We start from the raw sequence: 23015 nt of genomic DNA, 5'->3' as shown, positions 1-23015 counted from the left end.
CCCTTTCCATTGGGAAGACAAAGCTTTTCTGGATTTCCAATGTTACCATTGTCACTGTCCATGGAAGTTTGGGAAGTTGATCTCCTAATCAAATTTGCTTTACCAGTGCTCCAAATCATTGCTGATTCAGCAGCACCTAGCAAATAGATAAGATCATTTAGGGTCATGTCATAGTCTGTTTCATAGTAGTCCCAAAGGAACTCACTGTATGACTTAGAAAGTGATTGAACAACCAACTTTCTCAAGACTTTGACACCCAACTCTCCCGGCTTGTCAATATGTGACTTCATCTCCAAGATGTGAGCACACATAGACCTTGCTTGCCAATAGGGCTTGAGTGACCTTGAACTATTCAAGAACTTGTGGGTTAGGGAGAATAATTGGAGGAGGTGGAGGGAGTGAAGAATGATTTTTGGGACATCATCTTCAAGAGTTTTGGGAAGATCATAATTGTCTGACTCAGACATCTTTTGGGAGATATTCAAGATAGTTGATATAAAGTCCTTAATATAACACCCCAATATGAAATATTAAGGCTAGGACCCAACACAATATTTTATAACTTAGAAGAGGGATGCCGAATCCAAGCAATAAAATATTTGAAGGTAGGCGAATGACGATTCACCAATTTCCACCATGAAAAATGAAATAATTTATTAGGTTTTAATTGGATTTGAAACTCCTAGATCCTTTGAGATTCATTGAACTTTTCAATGGCATGTTTCAATCTCGAGTGTGCCCTTCAGGTTTTGTGACTGGGATGCCGAGGATCACAAAACAATGTGTGAATAACCATGCAAATATACTTGGTACCCTTAATATTTACCCCTCAATCGATGTGCCGGTTAACCACACGCGCTCCATCGATACTATGATAAACATTAAGTTACCCTTTGCCTACCTTGTTAAATCCAGGTTAGTGTGTCGGTTAACCACACACGCTTCACTAACAACTTAATCAAAGTGCAAGGTGTAATTTCATGGGTTAGCATCTTATTCACATTTTCCTAAAGTAACTAAGATTGGGAATTTTATAAAACATTTAGTTACTTTATATTCATCATTATACTTTTAATGCGAATTATAGTCCTTGTCCTACCCGTTCGGCTAACGACCCTCCACCAGTCAAGGAAGCGGTGGGTGAGAGTAGACACTCATTAAGCTGCCATTTTATAGGCAACAACCTTATACCCCCTTATAGACCAGCTTCGTGAATGAGGCCTACTAACGGTAAGACTGACTTACTCTTATATATATATATATATATATATATATATATATATATATATATATATATATATATTATTAACTTATAATACTATAAAATATAAGGGTTGAATTTTAACTTTTAAAACTCTAGGGGTTGGAACTAAAGTTTTTAAAGTGACTTTACATGTTCCAAAACTTGAGGGCAAGTTTTGTAACTTTCAAAAATTTTCATCTTTCATAACTTATGAGTTAATGGATTAATAAAATGAGAGACTTTTCATTTTATGTAACCTATGTGTTTAATAATGAACTTTAAAAGAGTGACTTTTGGTAATCCATAACTTGAGGACAAATTATGGATTCCATTGAAACACATCAAGATCAAGAATTAAAATAACAAGCAAGTTACAAATAATTCCTATGATCTTCTAAACTCATAAGTTCATGAATGTTCATATCAACAATTTCAAGAATCATAAATAAACCATATAAAACTTGAAATTTTGATAATAGCCATTGAAAATGGATTAGCATAACCATTACACCATCTAAAACAAGTTTTATAACAACAAAACAGTTTAGGGTAATGTTTCTAGTCCATTTCCAGCAACAAAACTCGAAAATCTGCATTCAGGGGCTCCTGCTCGTCGAGTGCATGAACCTACTCGACGAGTAGGATGAACTAACTCATGGACTCGTCGAGTACCTCCATGGACTAGGCGAGTTCATGCTGCAGAATGCAAAAAAAAATGAGTTTTTTCAACAAGTTTGCATCAAGTATCAAATAAACAAGCCTAGGCTCTGATACCACTAAAGGGTTTTGAGCATTCTACCACTCCTATGGTGTATATGCAACCCTAGAAACCTTGGATCTATGTTTTACTATGATACATGCAAATTTGATTTTCCAAGGTTCTTAACCTATCTAGCATACATAGGGAACTTTTAAACATAAATGCTAGAAGAAGAACATACCTTTTGTGGTTTGGATTTCTTGAGAACCTTGTGAGCCTAGCACCTCAAGTGTGATGCCTCAAATGTCTCACACAACACCACAACACCTGGAATAACCTTGAGAGAAGTTTCACTAAACCTCAAAACTGGATTGCCCTCTCTTGTACAAGTAGTAGTCATAGTGCCGATTTTGCTTGCATAGGGTTCTTTATATAGTTGTGACACAAGTAGGGTTACACCATGTAAACCCTAATTGTCATGGCTTTCCATATTCCATGATCCATGGGTTTGTAACCTCCATGGATTATCCATGGAGCACCTTATGGGTTTTAACCCAATCCATACAAACCATGGATCATTAGCCCACTATACAAGAATAGATGATTTACACAATCAACTCCATATATTTAATTAGTCTTCTTTTGATCACTTAATTAATTCCAAATTAATTCTTTGATCAATACTAAATAATATTATTAATATATTAGAACTTATAATATATTAATAATCCTTAAGTTTCCTTTCTCTCATTTAGTCTATCCAAGTGTTGCAATGCCATGCAACCCAAATGGACCATGCCAACCGAGTCAAGTACATTCCAGGAATAGTTATGAACTTAGATACCTAATCCAACAAGTTTCCCCCAAAATACCAACGCTATACAATCATAATCATATCATATAAACAAACAACATGCATAATGAGCCATAAGCCTGACTGGACCGTCTCGCAGGGCCATCAGTCTATCTGGACCACTCTCTGAGCCATCGGCATGTCTGGATCGCCTCTCAGGGCCTTCAGCCTATCCGGACCGCTCGCCGGGTCTTCAGCCTGACTAGTATGCCCTCCCGGGTCTGCAGTCTATCCGGTCCTTCCAGGGTATGTTGGCCTTCAGCATAAAGCAGGTCCGCCTCAACCCAACCCCCTAATCAAACAATCATGTGCACATAAATATCATACGCTAGCATTTATATAACAATCAAACCGATCTAACAGATCACTAATCATAGCAACATCCTATAACCAGGATACAGACCTAACCGGTCACTAACAGATCATTATCATATATACCAGGATACCAACCTACCAGGTCACTAAGCATATCATGCAATAAACCCGAATACAAATCCGAAAAGGGCCAACATTGGTGCCTTCGACCTTGTTAGTATAGTGAGGACAACTCACCTCATAAGTAGTGATGAACTGGACTGAAAGTCTTCGACCGTTGTCTCCGAAAATCCTAAACTATCCAAAATAACGAATACAAGTCAACACATGGGATATCAATCTTGACTAAGGGTCCACATAGTCCATTTTGCCTTTTTCTCTAATTTGGGCCAAGGCCCAATATCAAATTCACTATCCAAAAGTCCATATACATAAGGCCCATTATTGGCCCAATTTTCCCAATTTTCCCAATTGGGCCCCAACTCCTAAATCGGGCCTCATTTTAAGATCTATTACCACTAATGGCCCAAAACACATTTATTCAGAAAGCCCAGCAAGGACCATGTCAAACTGGCCCTAAAAGGCGTCCAATACCGAAGCCCAAATCGTCAAAAGCCCAACAGAGGGCGTACGCGGGGCGTACTCCTATGGTACGCTGGGCGTACTTCTTTTTTGCATTGACCACCATTGGGGTGGTTGACTCAGTACGCTGGGCGTACATAAATTACGCGGCAAAACCCTAATAAGTGCTTAATGGCTTAAGCACTTAAGCCCAAACTCCAGATCCATCGACCAAATGTGCCTTAGAACCATAAAGTCTTGAACTTTAAGAAGTTGGACGTCCATAAAGTTCCTAATACATGGTATTTGTGACACACCAAAATTTTTTGTCTTGTAAGTCCAACCATTCAATTCAATCGAGATTCAGACTCGTTTCTGCTATCTTTTAGCATTGTTTAGGGTCTGTTTGAGTGTTCTAAGCCTAGTACATTCAAGTTTTGGGTTTAGGGATGAGTTAACTTAGGTTATTCATGTTGCACTCGAGCCAAACACTCCATCAAGAGGAGTGTACAGCCGCACACATGGGTGTATGGCCGTACACTCAAGGTGGTCGTGAACCCATGCCCATATATAAGTTATTCCTTCATTTTTTCACACTTTGCACACTTCCAAGTCAAGAAAGTCAATTCTCTCTCAACTATCATCAAGCTTTTCACCTTGATCTTCAAAAATGTAAGTATTCCTTCCATTGATTAGTTGATACATTGCTTTATCTAGTGAAGATCCATGATTTCATCCATGAAACATCATCAAACTCATGAACATCAAGAGTCTACGGCCGTACACTCTATCTACGGTCGTATACCCTTGTTAGGTTCATAATCAAAGGCCTTAAACACTTGCTAAGTACTTGTTATCCATTAGAACTCTTGAACCCTTGAATCCCTATGAATCAAGACCCAAAATGCATCCATCTTGGAGTGTTTACGGCCGTACACACTTGATGTGGTCGTACACACCTCACGACCCTCCAAAATGAGAGCTTTGTTCATCCTCTTGTTGTGCATTTTTCACACTAGTTTGCCCATGGATCAAACACCCCTTTTTGCATGTTTTCCATGAGTGTACGACCGTACACTCCATGACCGTACACCCCTTGGCCGTACATTCTCTTGTGTGGTCGTAAAATCATTTTAGTCAATCACATGTGTTTGTAACACTTAGTTCAAGTGTTTCCTAGTCCCTAAGGTTGTTTCCTTGCATGTTAGTTGTGTAAAACATTAATTTCATGCCTATATATATGCCATTATATGTCATTTAGGACTCGTTTCTGTCTCGGAAATTCATTCGTGGAACTTCTCATCCTTACGCGAATCTGCAATTGAATCACCCACATAAGGTGAGTTCATACCCCTATAATCAATCTTTTAAATGTTTTAAATGCTTTTAAGGGGGGAAATACAAGTTGAACACAATGATAATTGTGTAAATGTTATTTGTGATAACCATCACGTTAAAGGATTTCTTATGCTTTTATAAGTGATCAAAACCATTTCAAAATCTCTTTTTGAAGCTATGTTACTTTATTGTTTATAAAACACCGTTTTTAAAGTACAATCATAACTCAGTAGATAAATGAGTCTTTTATTCAAGTCAGTATCAGTTCAAGTAAACATACTAGTAAACTATAATATGTATAGTTTAGGGGTTCAGTTCATACTATCACTAGTACAGGGACGAACATACTATAAAGAGAAACAGGGAGGAACATACTATATACTAGAATAGGGAGAAACATACTAAAACAAGAACAAGATAACATTAATGTGAGACTACTTCACGGCTTAGCAATATGTTTGTTAATTCGCGTTTTGTAACTAGAGTCTCCTGGAGGGAGAGCGTTATTAGTATGGTTACAACCACATCACATTTTTGACCTTAATTAAACGAATTGGTTTTAAGGTAGTCAGTGTGTTATTAGTATGGTTACAACCACATCACATTTTTACCTTAATTAAACGAATTGGTTTTAAGGTAGTCATTACTTCAATAGTCACTTTAAATACTACTGTATGCTTTCATTTACCCATTACATTCATATTGTGATATTCTCACATAAAAGGTAATGCAAACTATTTTCCAGTAAAGAGAGTCTTAAACTTGGGAAAACTTACATCATTACAAAAGACAAACAGAACAGTCGAGTCTTAGTACATTCAGTTAGAAGGGGGCCTATAATGCTAACTTTATGATTCTTCGGTAGATACATCAGGGATATATATATTAATCGGGTCCGAAAGATAGTAGGATGTGTGCCTTCCGCTTCATTTCCTGTTCCTTGTTTGGTTGTGGGCTTAGGGCAGATTCACACAACTAACTATCCGTTCGATATTAGATTATATATAGCTAGTATAAAATAAGTGATTATAGAAGGAATTATTGTGGTTACCATTTTTACTAAAGGAAATAAGTGTTTTTCTTAAAGAATGTTTTCATCAAATATAAAGGAACTATTACAGTTAACTCCGTGAGTACCAAATGAATACACCATGGTTATATACAACGAAGATCTAACAAACAATGGGATGTGTGTCTTCCACCTCATTTCCTGTTCCTTGTTTGGTTGTGGGCTTAGGGCAGATACACACAATCAATTGTTTGTTTACTCTGGGTTTTATATAACTTGTATCCATTTAGTACTCATAGAAGGGATTGTAGAGTCATTTTTACTTATCTTTCATCATATCAGGAAATATAGGATTTTCTGGAGGAACATGCGAACTTTTCTAAAAGAACTTTCAACTTACATTACATCATTAAAATCTTATGAACTCACCAGCTTAAATGCTGATCTACTCTTTCAAAATAACGTGTGTTCTCAGGAAACTAGTAGACACGTACGCGCGCTGGGATTCAGAAGATGAAGTATAGTAGCTTCATGTCTTGTTTTGTTATTTACTTTTGGATTCAATATTTTGTGAATCACTACTTGTAAACACTTTAATATTAATACAATGGTTGTTTGTTAATATGATTACTATGATACATGTGTTGTGATACTAAACATGACGTCCTCCGCCCCGAACGTTTCCGCCGTTCCGGTTTGGGGGTGTGACAGTATTAGCCCATTAAGACCTTTCTACTACATGCATGGGACACTTTCAGCCCTTGGGACATCATTTTAATCACTTAGGACCCTTTCTAGGGTCTGAAAGGACAACTTATCTCGTTCAAAACATAACATGCACCAACTTGGGACTTTTGGGACAAGAAATGGTTTCATAAAGCTAGCATGGCAAGATATACATCATACAAGCTTAAAGGTTGGAGCTTTTTACCTCCTGGAGCTTTTAGAGAACAAAGAAACCTCATATCTACAAGCTTGTCTCCCTTCTCCAACTTCTTGATGGAACACCTTCTTCTCCAACTGCCAAATCTCGGGATGTTACAACTCTCCCCCACTTGACCTAGACTTCGTCCTCGAAGTCTGCTGTAGCAAATAGATCCGAATAATGCTCCCGCATCTCTGCCTCCAGCTCCCACGTCCACTCGGTTCCCCTCCAGTGCTGCCACTGTACCTTTACCAAAGGTACTTCCTTGTTCCGTAGAACCTTTACCTTCCTCTCAAGAACGGCCACTGGCCTCCCCACGTAATTCAGGCGCTCATTGACTTGAATATCATCTAACGACACTACTGCGTCCTCATCCGGTATCTACTTTCGCAACTGTGAAACATGAAAAGTGTTGTGAATCTGACTGAGCTCCTCCGGGAGGTCCAGTCGATACGTCACTTTTCCAACCTTGGCAATGATCCTGAATGGCCCGATGTATCGGGGACCCAATTTCCCCCTCTTCCTGAAGTGAATCACACCCTTCTAGGGTGAGACCTTCAGGAGTACCATGTCATCCACCTGGAACTCCAGCTCAGATCGGCGTCTGTCAGCGTAACTATTATGCCGACTCTGAGCGGTCTGCAACCGCTGTCTGATCTGCTGAATCCTCTCGATAGTCTGTAGAACTACCTCTATCCGTCTCATCACCCTATGACCGATCTCACCCCAACAGACTGGAGTGTGACATCTCCGTCCATACAACAGCTCATATGGTGGAGCACCAATACTGGAATGAAAGTTGTTGTTGTAGAAGAACTCTGCAAGGGGTAGGTAGGAGCCCCAGCTCCCACCGAAGTCAATAACACAGACTCTCAGCATAACCTCGAGAGTCTGTATGGTCCGCTCACTCTGGCCGTCTGTCTGCGGATGATAGGCTATACTGAAGTGCAGCCGCGTGCCCAGTTCCTCGTGGAACTTCTGCCAGAAACGGGAGGTGAACCGAACATCGCGGTATAAGACAATAGAGACTGGAACCCCATGGCGAGCAACGATCTCGCGGATATACAAGCCGGCCAGCTTCTCAGCCGATGAACTCTCCCGTATCACTAAGAAGTGGGTGCTATTGGTCAATCGATCCACGATGACCCATATAACATCATATCCCTTCGCCTTCCTCGGTAGCTTGGTGATAAAATCCATCTTGATCTGCTCCCATTTCCACATGGGAATCTCCAGAGGATGCAGCTGACCGTGCGGCCTCTGATGCTCAGCCTTGACCATCTGACAGGTCAAGTACCTCTCCACATACCACATAATCTCCCTCTTCATGCATGGCCACCAGTAACTCAATCGCAAATCCCGGTACATCTTGGTGGCCCCTGGGCGAATAGAGAAGCGAGACCTATGGGCCTCCTCCAGGACAATTTGTCTGACCCCACCAGACATCGAAATCCAGACCTAAACGCAAACGGGTCAATAATTCCAGGCTATCCTGCACAAACCGGGTGTTCTCACCCCTAATCATCTCAAGCTTCCAATTTTCCTGTCGCGTACCCTCATCATGAGCTTCCCTGATCAAGCTCACAAGTGGAGAATCCACTGATATCCTCATACATGTCATCGGAGTAGAAGATCCAGTTGACTTGCGGCTCAGAGCGTCTGCAACCACGTTCGCTTTACCAGGATGGTAAATGATCTCGCAGTCATAATCCTTGACCACGTCAAGCCACCTACGCTGCCTCATGTTCAGGTTCGGCTGATCTATGATGTGTCTCAAGCTCTTGTGGTCCATGTATATGGTATAGTGGACCCCATAGAGGTAATGTCTCCAAATCTTGAGAGCGAATACCACCGCTCCCTAATAAAGACACTAAAAAAATAAGAAAATGAAAAAAGAAAAAATTTTAAATTTTTTTTAGACAAAAAACGAAAAAATACAAAGAAAAATAATTAAAAAATAAAAACCAAAAAACCGAGTGTATATATATATATATATATATATATATATATATATATATATGTCGAATTTTTTTTTTTATTTTTTTTTAAATTAAAAAAAAAACAAAAATAATTAAGAAAAAAACCACTTAAATTATGTTCATCGCATGTGATTAAATCTTCGAGCCTGTATTAATTACTACAGACGTGTGTTGAAATCGAACGCGTCACACGCAAATATTGGGTTTGATGTTTGTGCCCTTAACAAAGTAGATGGTGGAGAATTGTCCTCGCAATCATCACCACTTTTGAGTCCTCACCGGAACCGGATCATATATATATATATATATATATATATATATATATATATATATATATATATATATATATATATATATATATATATATATATATAGTTACAAAAGCCTTACTATTATTATTATTATTATTATTATTATTATTATTATTATTATTATTATTATTATTGTTGTTGTTGTTGTTGTTGTTGTTGTTATTAAAAATGTAAATAAATATACTATTTTTTAAATTCGTTATTATTAATATGGTGAATAATACATATAAATATGTTTAAATGAAAAAAGAATATTAAAGATATTTTTTAAGGGTGAATGTGGAGGGGACGGTGATGCTTTAAACATTGAAATCTTGAATGTTTTCTTGTATATTTTCACTTTGTATATGGTCATTTCATATTTGTTATTATTATTTTCAATTCATAATATTAACATTTAACTATTTAAAAGAAGTTGCATATTTGTAAATTTATTTATAAATAGTTTAAGGTAAAATGATTTCTCACATTGTATATAAAATTGTTTAAGGTAAAAGGATTTCTTTTCAAATCCAACAGATCCACTATAAACATCTACAAAGGTAGTCTATATTAAAATTCAAAAGTATTAATCTTATTTAATAAAAAGTAATATGACATGTTTTGCTTTATCACATTATATTTGTTATGTTTCCAAAAAACCAGAAGAATAAAATAATGAAAAAGGCAACACACATGTTGGTAATTCAGATACTTAGACACAATACATAAACACATAACGCACACCCACATACTAATACATCTAGTAGTAGACCCAAACATAATCTTGATCTGATCCCCGCTGCAGACCCAACTCGATTCAAGAAAAATATATATATATATATAAAAAATGTGCGCTTACAAGTTGAGAATGAAAAGAAAAAAACTGAGAATTTAATGATAATATTGATAGTCCATGACGTAAAATCAGTATTTATAAATAATTTTACAAGTAGACAACTTCTTTTAAATTGTTAAGTGTTAATATTTTGAATTTAAAACAATAATACAAAATGTGAAATGACCATATATATAAGTTGAGAGTATACAAGCAAACATTCATTATTTCAATGCTTAAAGCGTCACCATCCCCTCCACCTTCACCCTTAAAAAATGTCTTTAATATATATTTTTTTAATTTAAACGTATTTATATGTATTATTAACATTATTAATAATAATGAATTTAAAAATAGTATACTTATTTATATTTTTATTAAAATAATAACAACAACAACAACAAAAACAACAACAAGAATAATAATAATAATAATAATAATAATAATAATAATAATAATAATAATAATAATAATAATAATAATAATAAGGTTTTTATTTGCAGAAAAATCCTAATATTTTTGTTTGCATAAAAGTCCTAATAGTTTGGGTCAGTTTATGAAATAGTCTCAAATGAACTTGTTACCGGTTCCAATCGATAAAAAAGGGTGAAAATACATATTTTTGCCGGTTTTAGGACTTTTTCGTAAACAAAAATTAATATAGGACTAAAACATAAACTTTGCCAAAATTTTGGGATTTTATTGGAGATTTCCCGTGTAAAAATCACCTAAAAACCATAATTACTACTAACAACTAGGCACCAAAAAGGAGCAAAATCATAAAACAACAATGTATACAAATTTCAACAACTTACGCAAAGGCGGATAGCTTTCAACGGTCTCAAACCACATTCCAACTTCACAAGCTTCTACCATCGACTCCTCCCTTGTAAAATCAAAGAACCGCGTAGGCAACAAATTTGACCATTTTTTACAACGACATGATTCTGTAAACTGGTAGAATGATTTCGTCAAAGAACTCAGGAGATTAACATTCTTAATCAAGTCGAGTTGACCTAGGAAATTGATTTTGGCTATAAAAACTAGGACTAGGAATACATGCAACAGATTGGATAATTTTTTCCTCAATTCTAGATCTCTGAACACATGACTGTCTCGGAAGCATCGTCTAGTTTGCCCACACCACCAGAATTTAGTTGGGATCAGAAGACATTATAGAGGGAGAAATGGAAGAGATCTATGATAATATGTAGGTGTGATGATTATTTAGAGAGAGCGAGAGAAAAAAAAGAGCTTCAACAATCTCCTTCCTCGATTCAATGAATAAGAGAGATACTTGATGGGGGAGACCATTGATTTCGGACGCTGGTTCTGGATTGGAGAACCAACGACGATGAAGTTGTGAGAGAAAGAGGGATGACGAGAGGATCGAGGGATTTGGGAGAGAAAGAGGGCATTGATTGATTTGGGGGGGGAATGATTTTCAGTACTATAAATGTCTTTAGATTAATTTTAGTATCATACCTTCGTGTTTAATTTTTTCAAATATTTATAAAAATACCACAAAACATCTTAACCTTTTATTATTTTAATGTAATGGCCATCGTTTTGTTCTCGAGAAACTATAAGTTCCCAAAATATATATATATATATATATATATATATATATATATATATATATATATATATATATATATCCAATAATAGTGTGGGTTAGCCCCTGCAAATATTGAAGTGTAGCCCTCACTATAAATGCACTGCTAAACATAAACATTTTGATGGTTGGAGAGATTCAAATATGATTTTTTTTAATATGTTAATTTATGTGATATATTTTCAAAAATAAATCAATAAAGATGAAGATATATAACATTTCACTATCTTTTATGGACAAGGATATTACGCATCATCAAGAACATGATATATCTCAATCAATTGATATTGTGGTCATCATTTAAAGAATAAAAAATATCATATCATATATATCTTTATATCTTTATAAAATTATAAAACTAGGTCTTCCAAATTATTATAATTAAAGATAAAACACATATCTTGAATTATATACATTTAAAACTCCTACATTTTCAAACTACGCGAGTTAAATGAAATATTTTTCCAATACAAAAACATTCTTTGCATGTTTTGTTACTTATATTTTTGTCTATTTTTTCATTCATTGTTATCTGGAGTGCATCAAAATGAAAAAAAAAAAAAATAGCATATATGTACTAATCCCTAGCCATAAGATTGAAGGTGAAAGAGATCTATAGACGTCAAATCTCTGAAAGAGAGAGTAGAATGAAAAAAACATATGGGAGTGAACTAAAGAAGTGTATCATGATCAAGGTGTTGAAAGGCTCAAAACGATTTGGATATTTTGTTTTATGTTTCAATTTATATCCATATCTTTTTTCCATCTACTTTCTTTAAAGTTATTGAAACTGTATTTTTTATTTTGCAATATATATGATTGGAATAGGGTCCTACTAAAAACCCCAATGGGGTTTTTAGTTTCTGTTTTCCGTAATCGTCAAATCAATGTCTTCTTCTTTATATATATATATATATATATATATATATATATATATATATATATATATATATATATATATATATATATATATATATATATATATATATAATGAAGGTCAATGCAAGGTAACAAAAACCAAGATGATCACTTGGTAAATCAAGTTGAGAAAGGCACAAACCCAAAAGGTTGAGAGACCAATATTGTTTACGAACCATGGTCCATAGATGTTGTGTTGGTTGAGGTGGGGTGCAAGGTTAGCTAAGGTTCATAATCCTTCCCACATGGATGTTTCTAACTGCCCACCCAAGTGGCTATGCTAAATTTTGAACAGAAATGTAAACAAACTCAGCTGTTTTTAGATGGATGCATTGAGTATTTTAACTTTAATCTGGGGTAAAGTTTATTTTCGTCTGAAAGTTATATTGAAAACTTTTCAAGAATTTAGTTTGACGGAAATACATATGTGACATTAAAAAACAATTTTTTTGAGGGTAAACTGGTCAATTAATGTCAACTTAATTATTATTGCGATACGTATAAATATTACATGATTAAGAGTTTTAACAAACAAAATACTATATTTAGCTTCTCTCTTAAAGGCAATCAACCTAAATCACCTCTCTAGTTAGCACGTATCTTTTATTTTGTATCTTCTTATATCCGTCACCAATAATATGAGACATAATCAACAATTTCACACGATGTGGCACCGTGTTAGCAAATTTGACAAAAAGACAGAATATTCATCCGTGACACATTTAGGACACATTTAGGACCAAAATGTCAATACTTTTAATCTAGTTTATTCATTAAAAGTTAGAATTAGTTTAGGCCAGCTATGAGTCATAATCTAATATTTTAGGATCAGAAAGTGTTTTGCAACAAATTATAAAACATATAAAACAGGTGAATTCACTATTGGAGCAAATGGGAAACTATGTGCATTCAGCAAGTAGTTTCAGCACAACTTGGAATGCTAAATCATCATTTAGTGAGACTATGAATCATTATGCAATTAACTGATGTAAAAAACTTCATTATATGTATTTGGAAAAGATAATGGGATTAAAGAAACCAAAAAGAAATACATATATGCAAATTATGGATCGTCATTGTTCTTATCTAAATCAAAAAGGTTTAAAGTAAAAAAATTATGTCAATTAAAGATGAAATAATTCATCAATGTTGATTGTTAAAGTTTACTTTTTATAATAAGAATACTAAAAAACAAAGTCATGTGGGTATTAGCTAAAAGAGTATTGTCAACATATTTATGAATTATTTATATAAGCGGGTTTTCATGAAAAGAGTTTCTGATAAGTATTATTTTCAAACATCATAGATAAGATAGATGTGGACCTTTTGCTTCTCTAATCGGGACAACTTTGATTATCGGACAATAATAGCGACCTTCGACTCTTCATGTTTGAATTGCAGTGTAAAAAACAAGATTCAAACTATTGGAAAATATGTAAGAACTGTATATAACCCGAGATAACGTATTTTTCTAATCTTTTTAACGTTTATCAATCCTTTTTATTTTGGTTTATTGAGTCTTCGCTTAGCTGAGAAAATTTATTGGTTACGATTGCGATGACAAGCATGCCAGCTTTATTATAAACCATAGACGAAAACTATATTACTAAATTATCAAAATGTAAGAGAAATTAATATATTGATTCATTGATATGTCGTCTTCTTGATACAGAACTTCGAGAAGAACTTTAAGAACAATGGGTCATCTCAAGGTTGAAGTTGTAAGATATATGTCGCGTTTCATCAGTGGCGAGTCTAGAACGTAAAATCAGATAATTTACTATTTAAATGAAACAGACAGAATATATATATATATATATATATATATATATATATATATATATATATATATATATATATATATATATATATATATATATATATATATATATACAGCTAGGTTCAGATATTTAAAGTAATTATTATGTTATTGTATGAATAAATGTAGGCCAATCATTTCAAAAGGGTAAATATGTAATCTTATATTTAATTAATTATGGTAAATATATAAATCAATTAATATCCCTTTAATTTAGGAATATCAGTTTTAAAACTCAATTTCTAGTATATATCATCGCCCCAACCTTTTCCCTCTCATCTCCCTCTCGTACACAATTCACTTCCGGCCGACCAAGCACACACACGACGACATATTCTGGAATACGACCAAGCACAACCTTTTCCCTCTCATCAAATTCACAAGTTGTTGCTGTCGGGGTATTCATAATGTATGCCCAAACACTTCCAATTTCAAATTATAATCTCAATCCCACAAAAACCTCATCTTCGTTTCGCTGCTTAAACCCTAACCCACCTTCAACCCAATTTGTTAAATTTCAATCCTTTTCGAATTATAGATTTGGGTTATGTAATTCAACCAGAAGGGTATCTGATTCATCAAACAATATGAGGGGGCACGTTGGATTAGGTGGGATAACATGTGAAGAAGCGTCATTTGGGAAAGATGATAAGAAAGATAATGACGATGAATTTTATATAAGGAAGTGTTTGGAGCTTGCTAGAAAAGCTATTGGGCATACTAGCCCTAATCCCATGGTTGGTTGTGTTATCGTTAAAGATGGGAAAATCATCGGTGAAGGATTTCATCCCAAAGCTGGGCAACCTCATGTTGAGGTACTTACTTCAATATTGCCTTTTCTGCTTCGAACTTTCACATATATGATATATGTATGACTCGCTTTTTTTATTCCAATTCACAGGTTTTTGCTTTAAGGGATGCTGGGGAATTGGCAGAGAACTCAACTGCATATGTGAGTTTAGAACCATGTAATCACTTTGGAAGAACTCCTCCATGTTCTGAAGCACTAATCAAAGCAAAAGTGAAAAAAGTGGTGGTGGGAATGGTTGATCCAATTCCAATTGTAGCCTCAAGGGGCGTTGCTAAATTACAAGATGTAGGAATTGATGTAACAGTTGGTGTTGAAGAAGAACTCTGCAAAAAGTTTAATGAGGCATGGATACATCAAATGAAAACTGGGAACCCTTTTGTTACCTTAAGGTAAGTTTTATTTTGATGTCATTAAGTGTTGTATGGATAAGTGATGAATACCCCGACAACAATTGTTAACAATTTGGTAAATTCGAATTCTATACATATTGATACTGTGAAGGGTAATTTAGGTATTAACAGATCAGATGTTGATCCTAGGAATAAAAAGGAGAAAGAGATTGATGGTAATGTAGTGTTGTCTGGTGGTGAAAATAAGAAAAACAATAAAAATAGATTTGATGTTTTAGGATCGATTGAAGAGGATCTTTTTGAAAAAATGGATGAGGATTCTGTGACTGAAGATATATGACCGATCAGTTGACCAGAACTTACTACCAGTAGCAAAGGTAACATATGGAAGAACACAAAAATAATTCTATGAGAATATTGCACACCAGGTGTTTCTAGAAATGCCTGAAAGAGAACTTGATGTTCAAATTCTTGAAGAACACAAAAATAATTTATGAGTTCGTTATTTGTGTTACTTGATTTTACCATGTAGTATGAGTTCTCTTAGAATTACTAAAATTTGTTTTATTTTTGTTGTATAAAAGCATTCTCACATAGTTTTATTCTTACATAATTCAATTTCATGACAGTTATTCACATAGAATGAATGAAGTACATGATGATCAATGGCCCGAAGGTTGGATGAATGTGTGTGGGATAGACATGAACAATCCTCAATGGTCACCGTTCTTCCACAAAAATGCACTACTCATTGTCATATTCTGTTAGATTAATCTATAATAGAATGATAAGAGTATATGTAATATTATATTCCAATAGAATAATCTACATATTATATTTGTTTGTTATTAAGGAGTATTTCATTATTATAGAATAAAATATGTAGTTTTTTATTTTTTCAAGGATGTGATAGAAAAAATTTAACTTGTATCTAAAAAAAAAAATTATTCTGCGAGAAGTAAGACTATTTATTAGTTTATGGCTTGCATTTTCATAGAATATCATTATAAAAAGAATGTCATTCTGTCAGAATAAAACCGGGTATGATTAAAAATTATGTTAGAATTATTTAAACTAAATTAATTTAAAAAAAATCAAAATTCAAAAATTAAGATAATCAAAGATCCATTAAAATCTGTAAATTTCTTTTTTTAAATTTGGGTTTCCTAATTTTAAGGCAATGCAAATGTACAATATTACCCTTCTTTTAATTAAATAACATTATTCTATTTTTCTTTTATTTAATAATATAGGTAAATCACTTTCTTAAAATAAGTAAAATGATTGGCCTACATTGATGCATACAATAACACAATAATTAGTTAAAATAGAATAACCTAAGCCTATAGGCTTAGGTTATTCTATTCGAAGTAATTATTGTGTTATTGTATGCATAAATGTGGGCCAATCAAATTTACTTATTTTAAGAAAGTGATTAATATATATTATTGAATTAAATATAATTGAAAAATATCATCTTAATTAATTACAAGGGTAATTTAGTCAACTAATATAGATTTAATAAAGGAAAATTGCATTTTTTAAAGGATCATAGATTCTATTAATTTTAAAAATCCGATTTTACGAATTATAATTCTTTTAATTCGGACATTCTGACAGAATATGTTTATGAGTATATTCAAAAACAAAAATATTCTTGAACCATAAATAATAAAAATATTCTTGAACCTATTTCTTGATCATGAATTTAAAAATTTCTTGTAGAATAACAAATTCTTGAACAATCAATTGAAGAATAAAAACAAAAAATATATTATTTCTTATAGAATACGGGTAACAATTGTTAAGAATTACATTTATTGTTAAAGAATAAAACTAAAAAAAACTTTCAAAACGGGAAAGAAAACATCAAAATCTAACAACGACTAATACATTCTAAAAGAATAATATTGCTTAGAATCACTTTCAATTTTGTGGTCCGTTCTTCAAGCATCAACTTCTGTTATTCCAACAGAATTGAAATTCGTGATTCCATTCCAATAGAATTGAAATTCATGATTCCATTCCAATAGAATTAGAATCTCACCAATATCATCCATTGAATCATCTACATAAACATACTTGATACATTTTCAGAATTCAACCTTGTCAAGATCCTGCACTGTCCACATAAATGAAGTGTTAAATCAGAAAAAAAAAAAACATAAATTGAAATATGAATCAATTCATAAAATGCAGCCAAAAAACTGCTCATTCTGATATGCTTTTGATTCTCAGGCTCCAACCTCCCCAACTCTTGTGAAAATGTCTGTAGCAGCTGTCTTGATACAACCAACAGAACATCGTCCGAAATAACTGTCAATTCAACACAATAATCAATAAATAAAAGAACGTACATACACAAAAAGTTACACAGATTGCAACATCACCTGTTAGATAAAACCCTAACTGCCTTTTGGAAAGAAGAATCAACAATGGAGCTAACCTCTTTTTTTGATTTTTGAACAATCAAGAATCGATCAGAAAAAGAAGAATCGAGAATCGGAGAATCGACTGGTAATGGTTTCCAGCTTTCTGCAGTTCTGAGGAGAATGAAGAATGAAATCAGAGGACAGAATCACAAAGATTCATAGAAAGAAAAAGAAGTCGCAATTGATTGCCTCACCTTAAATATAAACACAGATGTTAATGTTGGAGACAAAAGACTGGGATAGTGAAATTAGGGTGGAAGGAAATTGGCATACCTGTGGAGTCAATGACGAAAACGAAGATGGAACTGTGAACCAAACGAAGATGGAGTCAATGACGAAAACGAAGTGAGATGAATTGATTTCGTTCTTCAATTTTATCGTTTTTAAATTCTATGTCGTTCATTCTCTCGTTCCTACTTTAGTCGATCATATGGGGGGCGATGGTAGCTTGGTGGTGGGTGATGGTATTGATCGGCGACGGTGGTTGGAAGACTCACCTTTTCATCGATGTACAAGGTCGATGACGGCTGCCCTTCTTTTTGTTTCAAGTTATTATCGACGGTTGTATATAAGAAAATAAATTAGGTTAAAAGTGAATGTTAGCATGATTATAGAGACTATATGTGGAAACTATTTATCAAATTACTAACATACCCTTGATTGTTTATTTAATTATTTAAATTTGATTGGCCCACATTTATGCATACAATAACACAATAATTAGTTAGAATACGTGAACCTATCTCTCTCTCTTTCTCTCTCTCTCTCTCTCCTCTCTCTCTCTCTCGCTATATATATATATATATATATATATATATATATATATATATATATATATATATATATATATATATATATATATATATATATATATATATATATATATATATATATATATATATATATATATATATATATATATATATATATTAGTTACGGGTACAGATCGGGTCGAATTGTATAAGCAAAAAATATCAAATTATTTTTACAGACATTCTTCATTTTGATTTTTGAAATAATTAACAATCAAATAATCAATTCACTTGAAATATTGAAACGAAAAAAAAAAACTTAGTATGAACTCATGGAACAATAAAAAAAATGAAAAATAAATTCATTAAGTATTACCAAACATTTAATAGTTTTGTCTTTGATGCTTATGGAATAAATATTAACAAGCAATAACTAGAAAAAGAAAAGAAAAAAAAAACCAACGGTGAATGCAATTAAACCTACTAACTAAATTATGAATATTCAATTCACGAATTACAATAGTGGCTTTTTCGACTATTTGATGCTCATGGAATACTAGAATTGGAAATAGAATTTCCACATAGTTTAATTTACCGGTGGTTGCAAATTGGATTGGCGATTATGAAAAAATGAATATCGAATGTTAACGTGTTGTGAAACGATTGATTTGTGATTCAAATTTTTTATTTTTTATTGTAAATTGTATTTGGCTATGCATATTGGATTATACATTAAAAGATATTGGGCTATTAAAATTATTCAAAAATCTAATTTTTACACTTTTATATTGTCAAAGATATTAAAGTGGTTCATTTGCAATTTTTTTTAGATAGGCCATAATTTCTATTTCATATAATTTGTTATACAAAAATAAAAAAAGGTGGGTCAAGTGACCCACCATAATTACACATAAACTCGCCACTACGTTTCTTATTAACTCTCCAAAAGAACACTTGTGGAGAGAGGGGGAGTCCTAGACATTTATTAAACCATCTCACACCGATATGTGACACACTAATATTCTCCCTTAGATTCAGAGGCTCGATGAGGATACAAAAGGATGTGTTGATCCACAAAAGGATGTGTTGATCCACGAGGGTGCGGGACGTCAACTCTGATACCATATAAGATATATGTTGAGTCTCATGTTAACTCTCTAAAAGATCCCTTTTGGGGAGAGGGAAAATTTCAACATCAATAGACATTTATTGAACCGCCTCTCACTAATGTGTGATACACTAATAGAAGTTTGTGTTATGTTACTTACACTCTTCCTCATCACGACTTTTAGTTTTTTTTCAACTAATATTTAATATGGGTATAAGATTACAAAAATAATGTTTTTGTATGCATTTGAATGTTAGGACCATCAATAATCTTAAAGGTTTACGGTTTCTATTAAACTCTAACAATTTTTTTATCAATTTATACACTTTAATCTAAAACTAAATAATTATTTCAAACTTATAAAGTATATAATGTATATCTTATGGAATATTAATTTCAAATATATTAAATTTATTATTAGCAATTACTAATAATCTCTCGTATGGGTGTTTATTATATGCTTGAAGTGTATTTTATTTAAAACAATTTTATCTATCTTATGCATATAAATATAACCAACGCGACTTTAACTATTTATATAAAAGATGACTAAATGATGTTGATGATTTTAGAGTCATTGTGGTTGGGTCACTCTAATAGATTCACCTGTTTCATTTTGAGTTATTGAAATTATATTGTGTGAATGATATTCAAAGTCATGGATATAATGCAAACAAGGAGGTGTGGAGTGCACACTTGCATAAACCTAGACTAGAATATGTATATAAAAAGTTTAAGGAAAATGAAACATGTTTGAACTCCTAGAGTAACTTTAAAACATGATATCAATTAAGTTAAAGAGGTTTCGAATTGAAATCCTTGGTATACTATAACATGTATTCTAGATATGAATCAACTTTTTATGTATTAATCTTAATTAGGGTGCCCACAGCGTGGTGGAGCATCACCACGATGTGGCGAGAAGTTTTGGACCGCATGATTTAAATGACCCGCCATGGCGTGGTAGGTGTTTTAGTGAAAAACCCTAATTTCGTGCTTTAGCTCCTATAAAAAGAACATTAAGGCTAGGGTTTCGTGATCATTCAGCCTCCATCTCTCTCTCAAACTCAGAAACCTAAACCCTAGCCTCCATTGAAGTTGTGAGCTCATTATTGGTGCTTTTTGGTGATTTTTGAAGGAGAATGAAGCCCTTGGTGTAGTAGTTACTTGGTAAGCATCATCTTCTTCAACTAGGACATCTCCTGGACCTTGGTGAGTGTCCAAGATCCAACCTTTTTCTTGCCATGTTACTATATCTCTTGATTTTGTCCCTTTTCTTCATGTCTTGATGGATTTGAGTGGTGGATCTCATAAAGTTTGTAACTTTATGAATATGAAGGTCAAATAGAGTATTTGGTGTTTTGGATCTAAATTATGAATGATTTTTGGTGTCATGCATGGAGTTTTGGTCATTAAACCCTAGTTTTTTGACATCAAATGGAAAGGACATGCATGTACTTAAAGCTATTGTTTTTAGGGTTTATTATGAGTATGAAGTCATTCTAGAAACTTTTTAGGTGCACCTCTAAGGATTGGGTGCTTAATGAGAGTCTTGGTGCATTAAGTTGTCCTTAGGAGTTAGGGTTTGGGATCTTGACTTATTAAGGGGTCTTGAGGAATAAATGTAATGCCCTCAGATTCGGGCTAGTCAATTTAGAGATAATAAGCGTCAAAAATGACTTTTTATGGAAGATTATTTAGAGTAAATCATCTTAACCAAGTTATAGTATATGTCACAAGGGTTTCGTACATATAAATAACGTCAAAATCCGAGTTATAACGAAGAAGTTATGACTCGTCGAAGTTTTACAGCAAAACCGGCACGACAGCGCGTAACGTAAAAAGTGAATTTTTGATAAATTACTTTTTAGCCTTAATGATCTAAACGAAATTCTTAGTATACGTTAAACCGAAAACGTGCATAAAAAGAACGTCCAAATCTGACTTCGTATGAGGAAGTTATGATTTTTCTAAGGTTTAGAATAGCAGTGCACAACCTGGAATTCGAATTTTAGATCGATCGATTTGCTTACACAACCTATGAGAATTGAATATCTCATTAATAGGATCTCAATGATAAAAATACAGTCGAAAACGGAGTCCGTATGTAGAAGTTATGAATTTTACACGGTCGTTAACAATGTAATCTTCTCATACTGTTAAATTTAAAATCGATCGAGAGTTAGCTGATGGAGTCAAAAAGAGAGTTGTAGATCTTTTCAATACCTATGTGTGGATATAAAGAACGTCGAAAACGGAGCTAGTATGCGAAAGTTACGGAATTTAGAAGTCGGAAGGGTGCTACTGCGAAAGGGGTGACGTGGCTTAATCTGGACCATTGATTTCTCCCCACGCCTTGCCACTAGATGGTGACATGTGACACTAATTCGACGAGTTAGAGGCTCAAACTCGACGAGTTTGGCTATTTTCCAGCCTATAAATAGGATGCGAGAGCACCCCATTTTCCTCACACCTTAACCCTTCTCTCTCTCTCTCTCTCTCTCTAACTTCTCTCTAAACCTCTCACAAAGACCTAGTAACTCCTAATTGCTAGAGGAAAGCCCAGAGCGCTAGAAGGCTTCGAGAATAAGAACTTTCGGCTCGGAAGTTCTGCCCCCTTAGAGCATGGTTCCTCGCTAAACCCCATGTGAGTTGAGTTATGCTTATCGTACTTTAAGTATAACTTATGTTTAAGTTCATTATCGTTATTATGAACCTATAAAAAAGATTTATCAGTGCTTCCAAGTCATTATACCGATTGATCTACTTACGGGGATGATTTCTAGGCTGTGATTTAGTGAGGTGTTTAAAGTGGGATTTCCAAACAGTATACTTCGTATACCAAACGGACCCTACCTCCGATATGATCCTACCTGGTTGTTCCTTACTTGATAGATCATGAAAGTAGACTTTGAGTTAATGATGAATCTAGACTAATAATTAGTCGCAATAAATATTAGACTAAAACTTAGCAACAGTAATGTTAGGTTTCGTCGAAGGAAAATAGAATCGTTAGAAGCAAAACGCTTCCCGAGTTTGGAATCATCACTTTAACAAGTGAATGCATAGTTACTTCCATCTTACACATAGATATGAAGTATTTAATATAAATTATGTGCTATGCGTGCATATTATCTGTGTTCTTGTTATCTATGTTGG

At 33.7% G+C, this 23015-nt stretch overlaps 1 protein-coding gene across 1 annotated transcript; it reads left to right on the top strand.

Moving 5' to 3' along the window:
* The first annotated feature begins 14789 nt into the window (after nt 1-14789).
* On the top strand, nt 14790-15607 carry LOC145122721 (riboflavin biosynthesis protein PYRD, chloroplastic-like). Its single transcript, XM_079058287.1, has 2 exons — nt 14790-15218; nt 15305-15607. Exons 1-2 carry the CDS (start codon nt 14811-14813, stop codon nt 15605-15607), a joined length of 711 nt encoding a protein of 236 aa, XP_078914413.1. The 5' UTR covers nt 14790-14810.
* The last annotated feature ends 7408 nt before the right edge of the window (nt 15608-23015 follow it).

Source organism: Lactuca virosa, chromosome 6, assembly GCF_052849685.1.
Source record: "Lactuca virosa cultivar CGN04683 chromosome 6, Lactuca_virosa_CGN04683_v6, whole genome shotgun sequence".
Lineage (NCBI taxonomy): Eukaryota > Viridiplantae > Streptophyta > Magnoliopsida > Asterales > Asteraceae > Lactuca > Lactuca virosa.
This window is presented reverse-complemented; position numbering and strand designations above follow the sequence as displayed.

Coding starts and splice junctions, on each gene's coding strand:
- LOC145122721 (XM_079058287.1), top strand. CDS start 14,811: ATGTATGCCCAAACACTTCCAATTTCAAATTATAATCTCAATCCCACA. Junction 15,219..15,304: donor CTGGGCAACCTCATGTTGAG/GTACTTACTTCA, acceptor TCCAATTCACAG/GTTTTTGCTTTAAGGGATGC.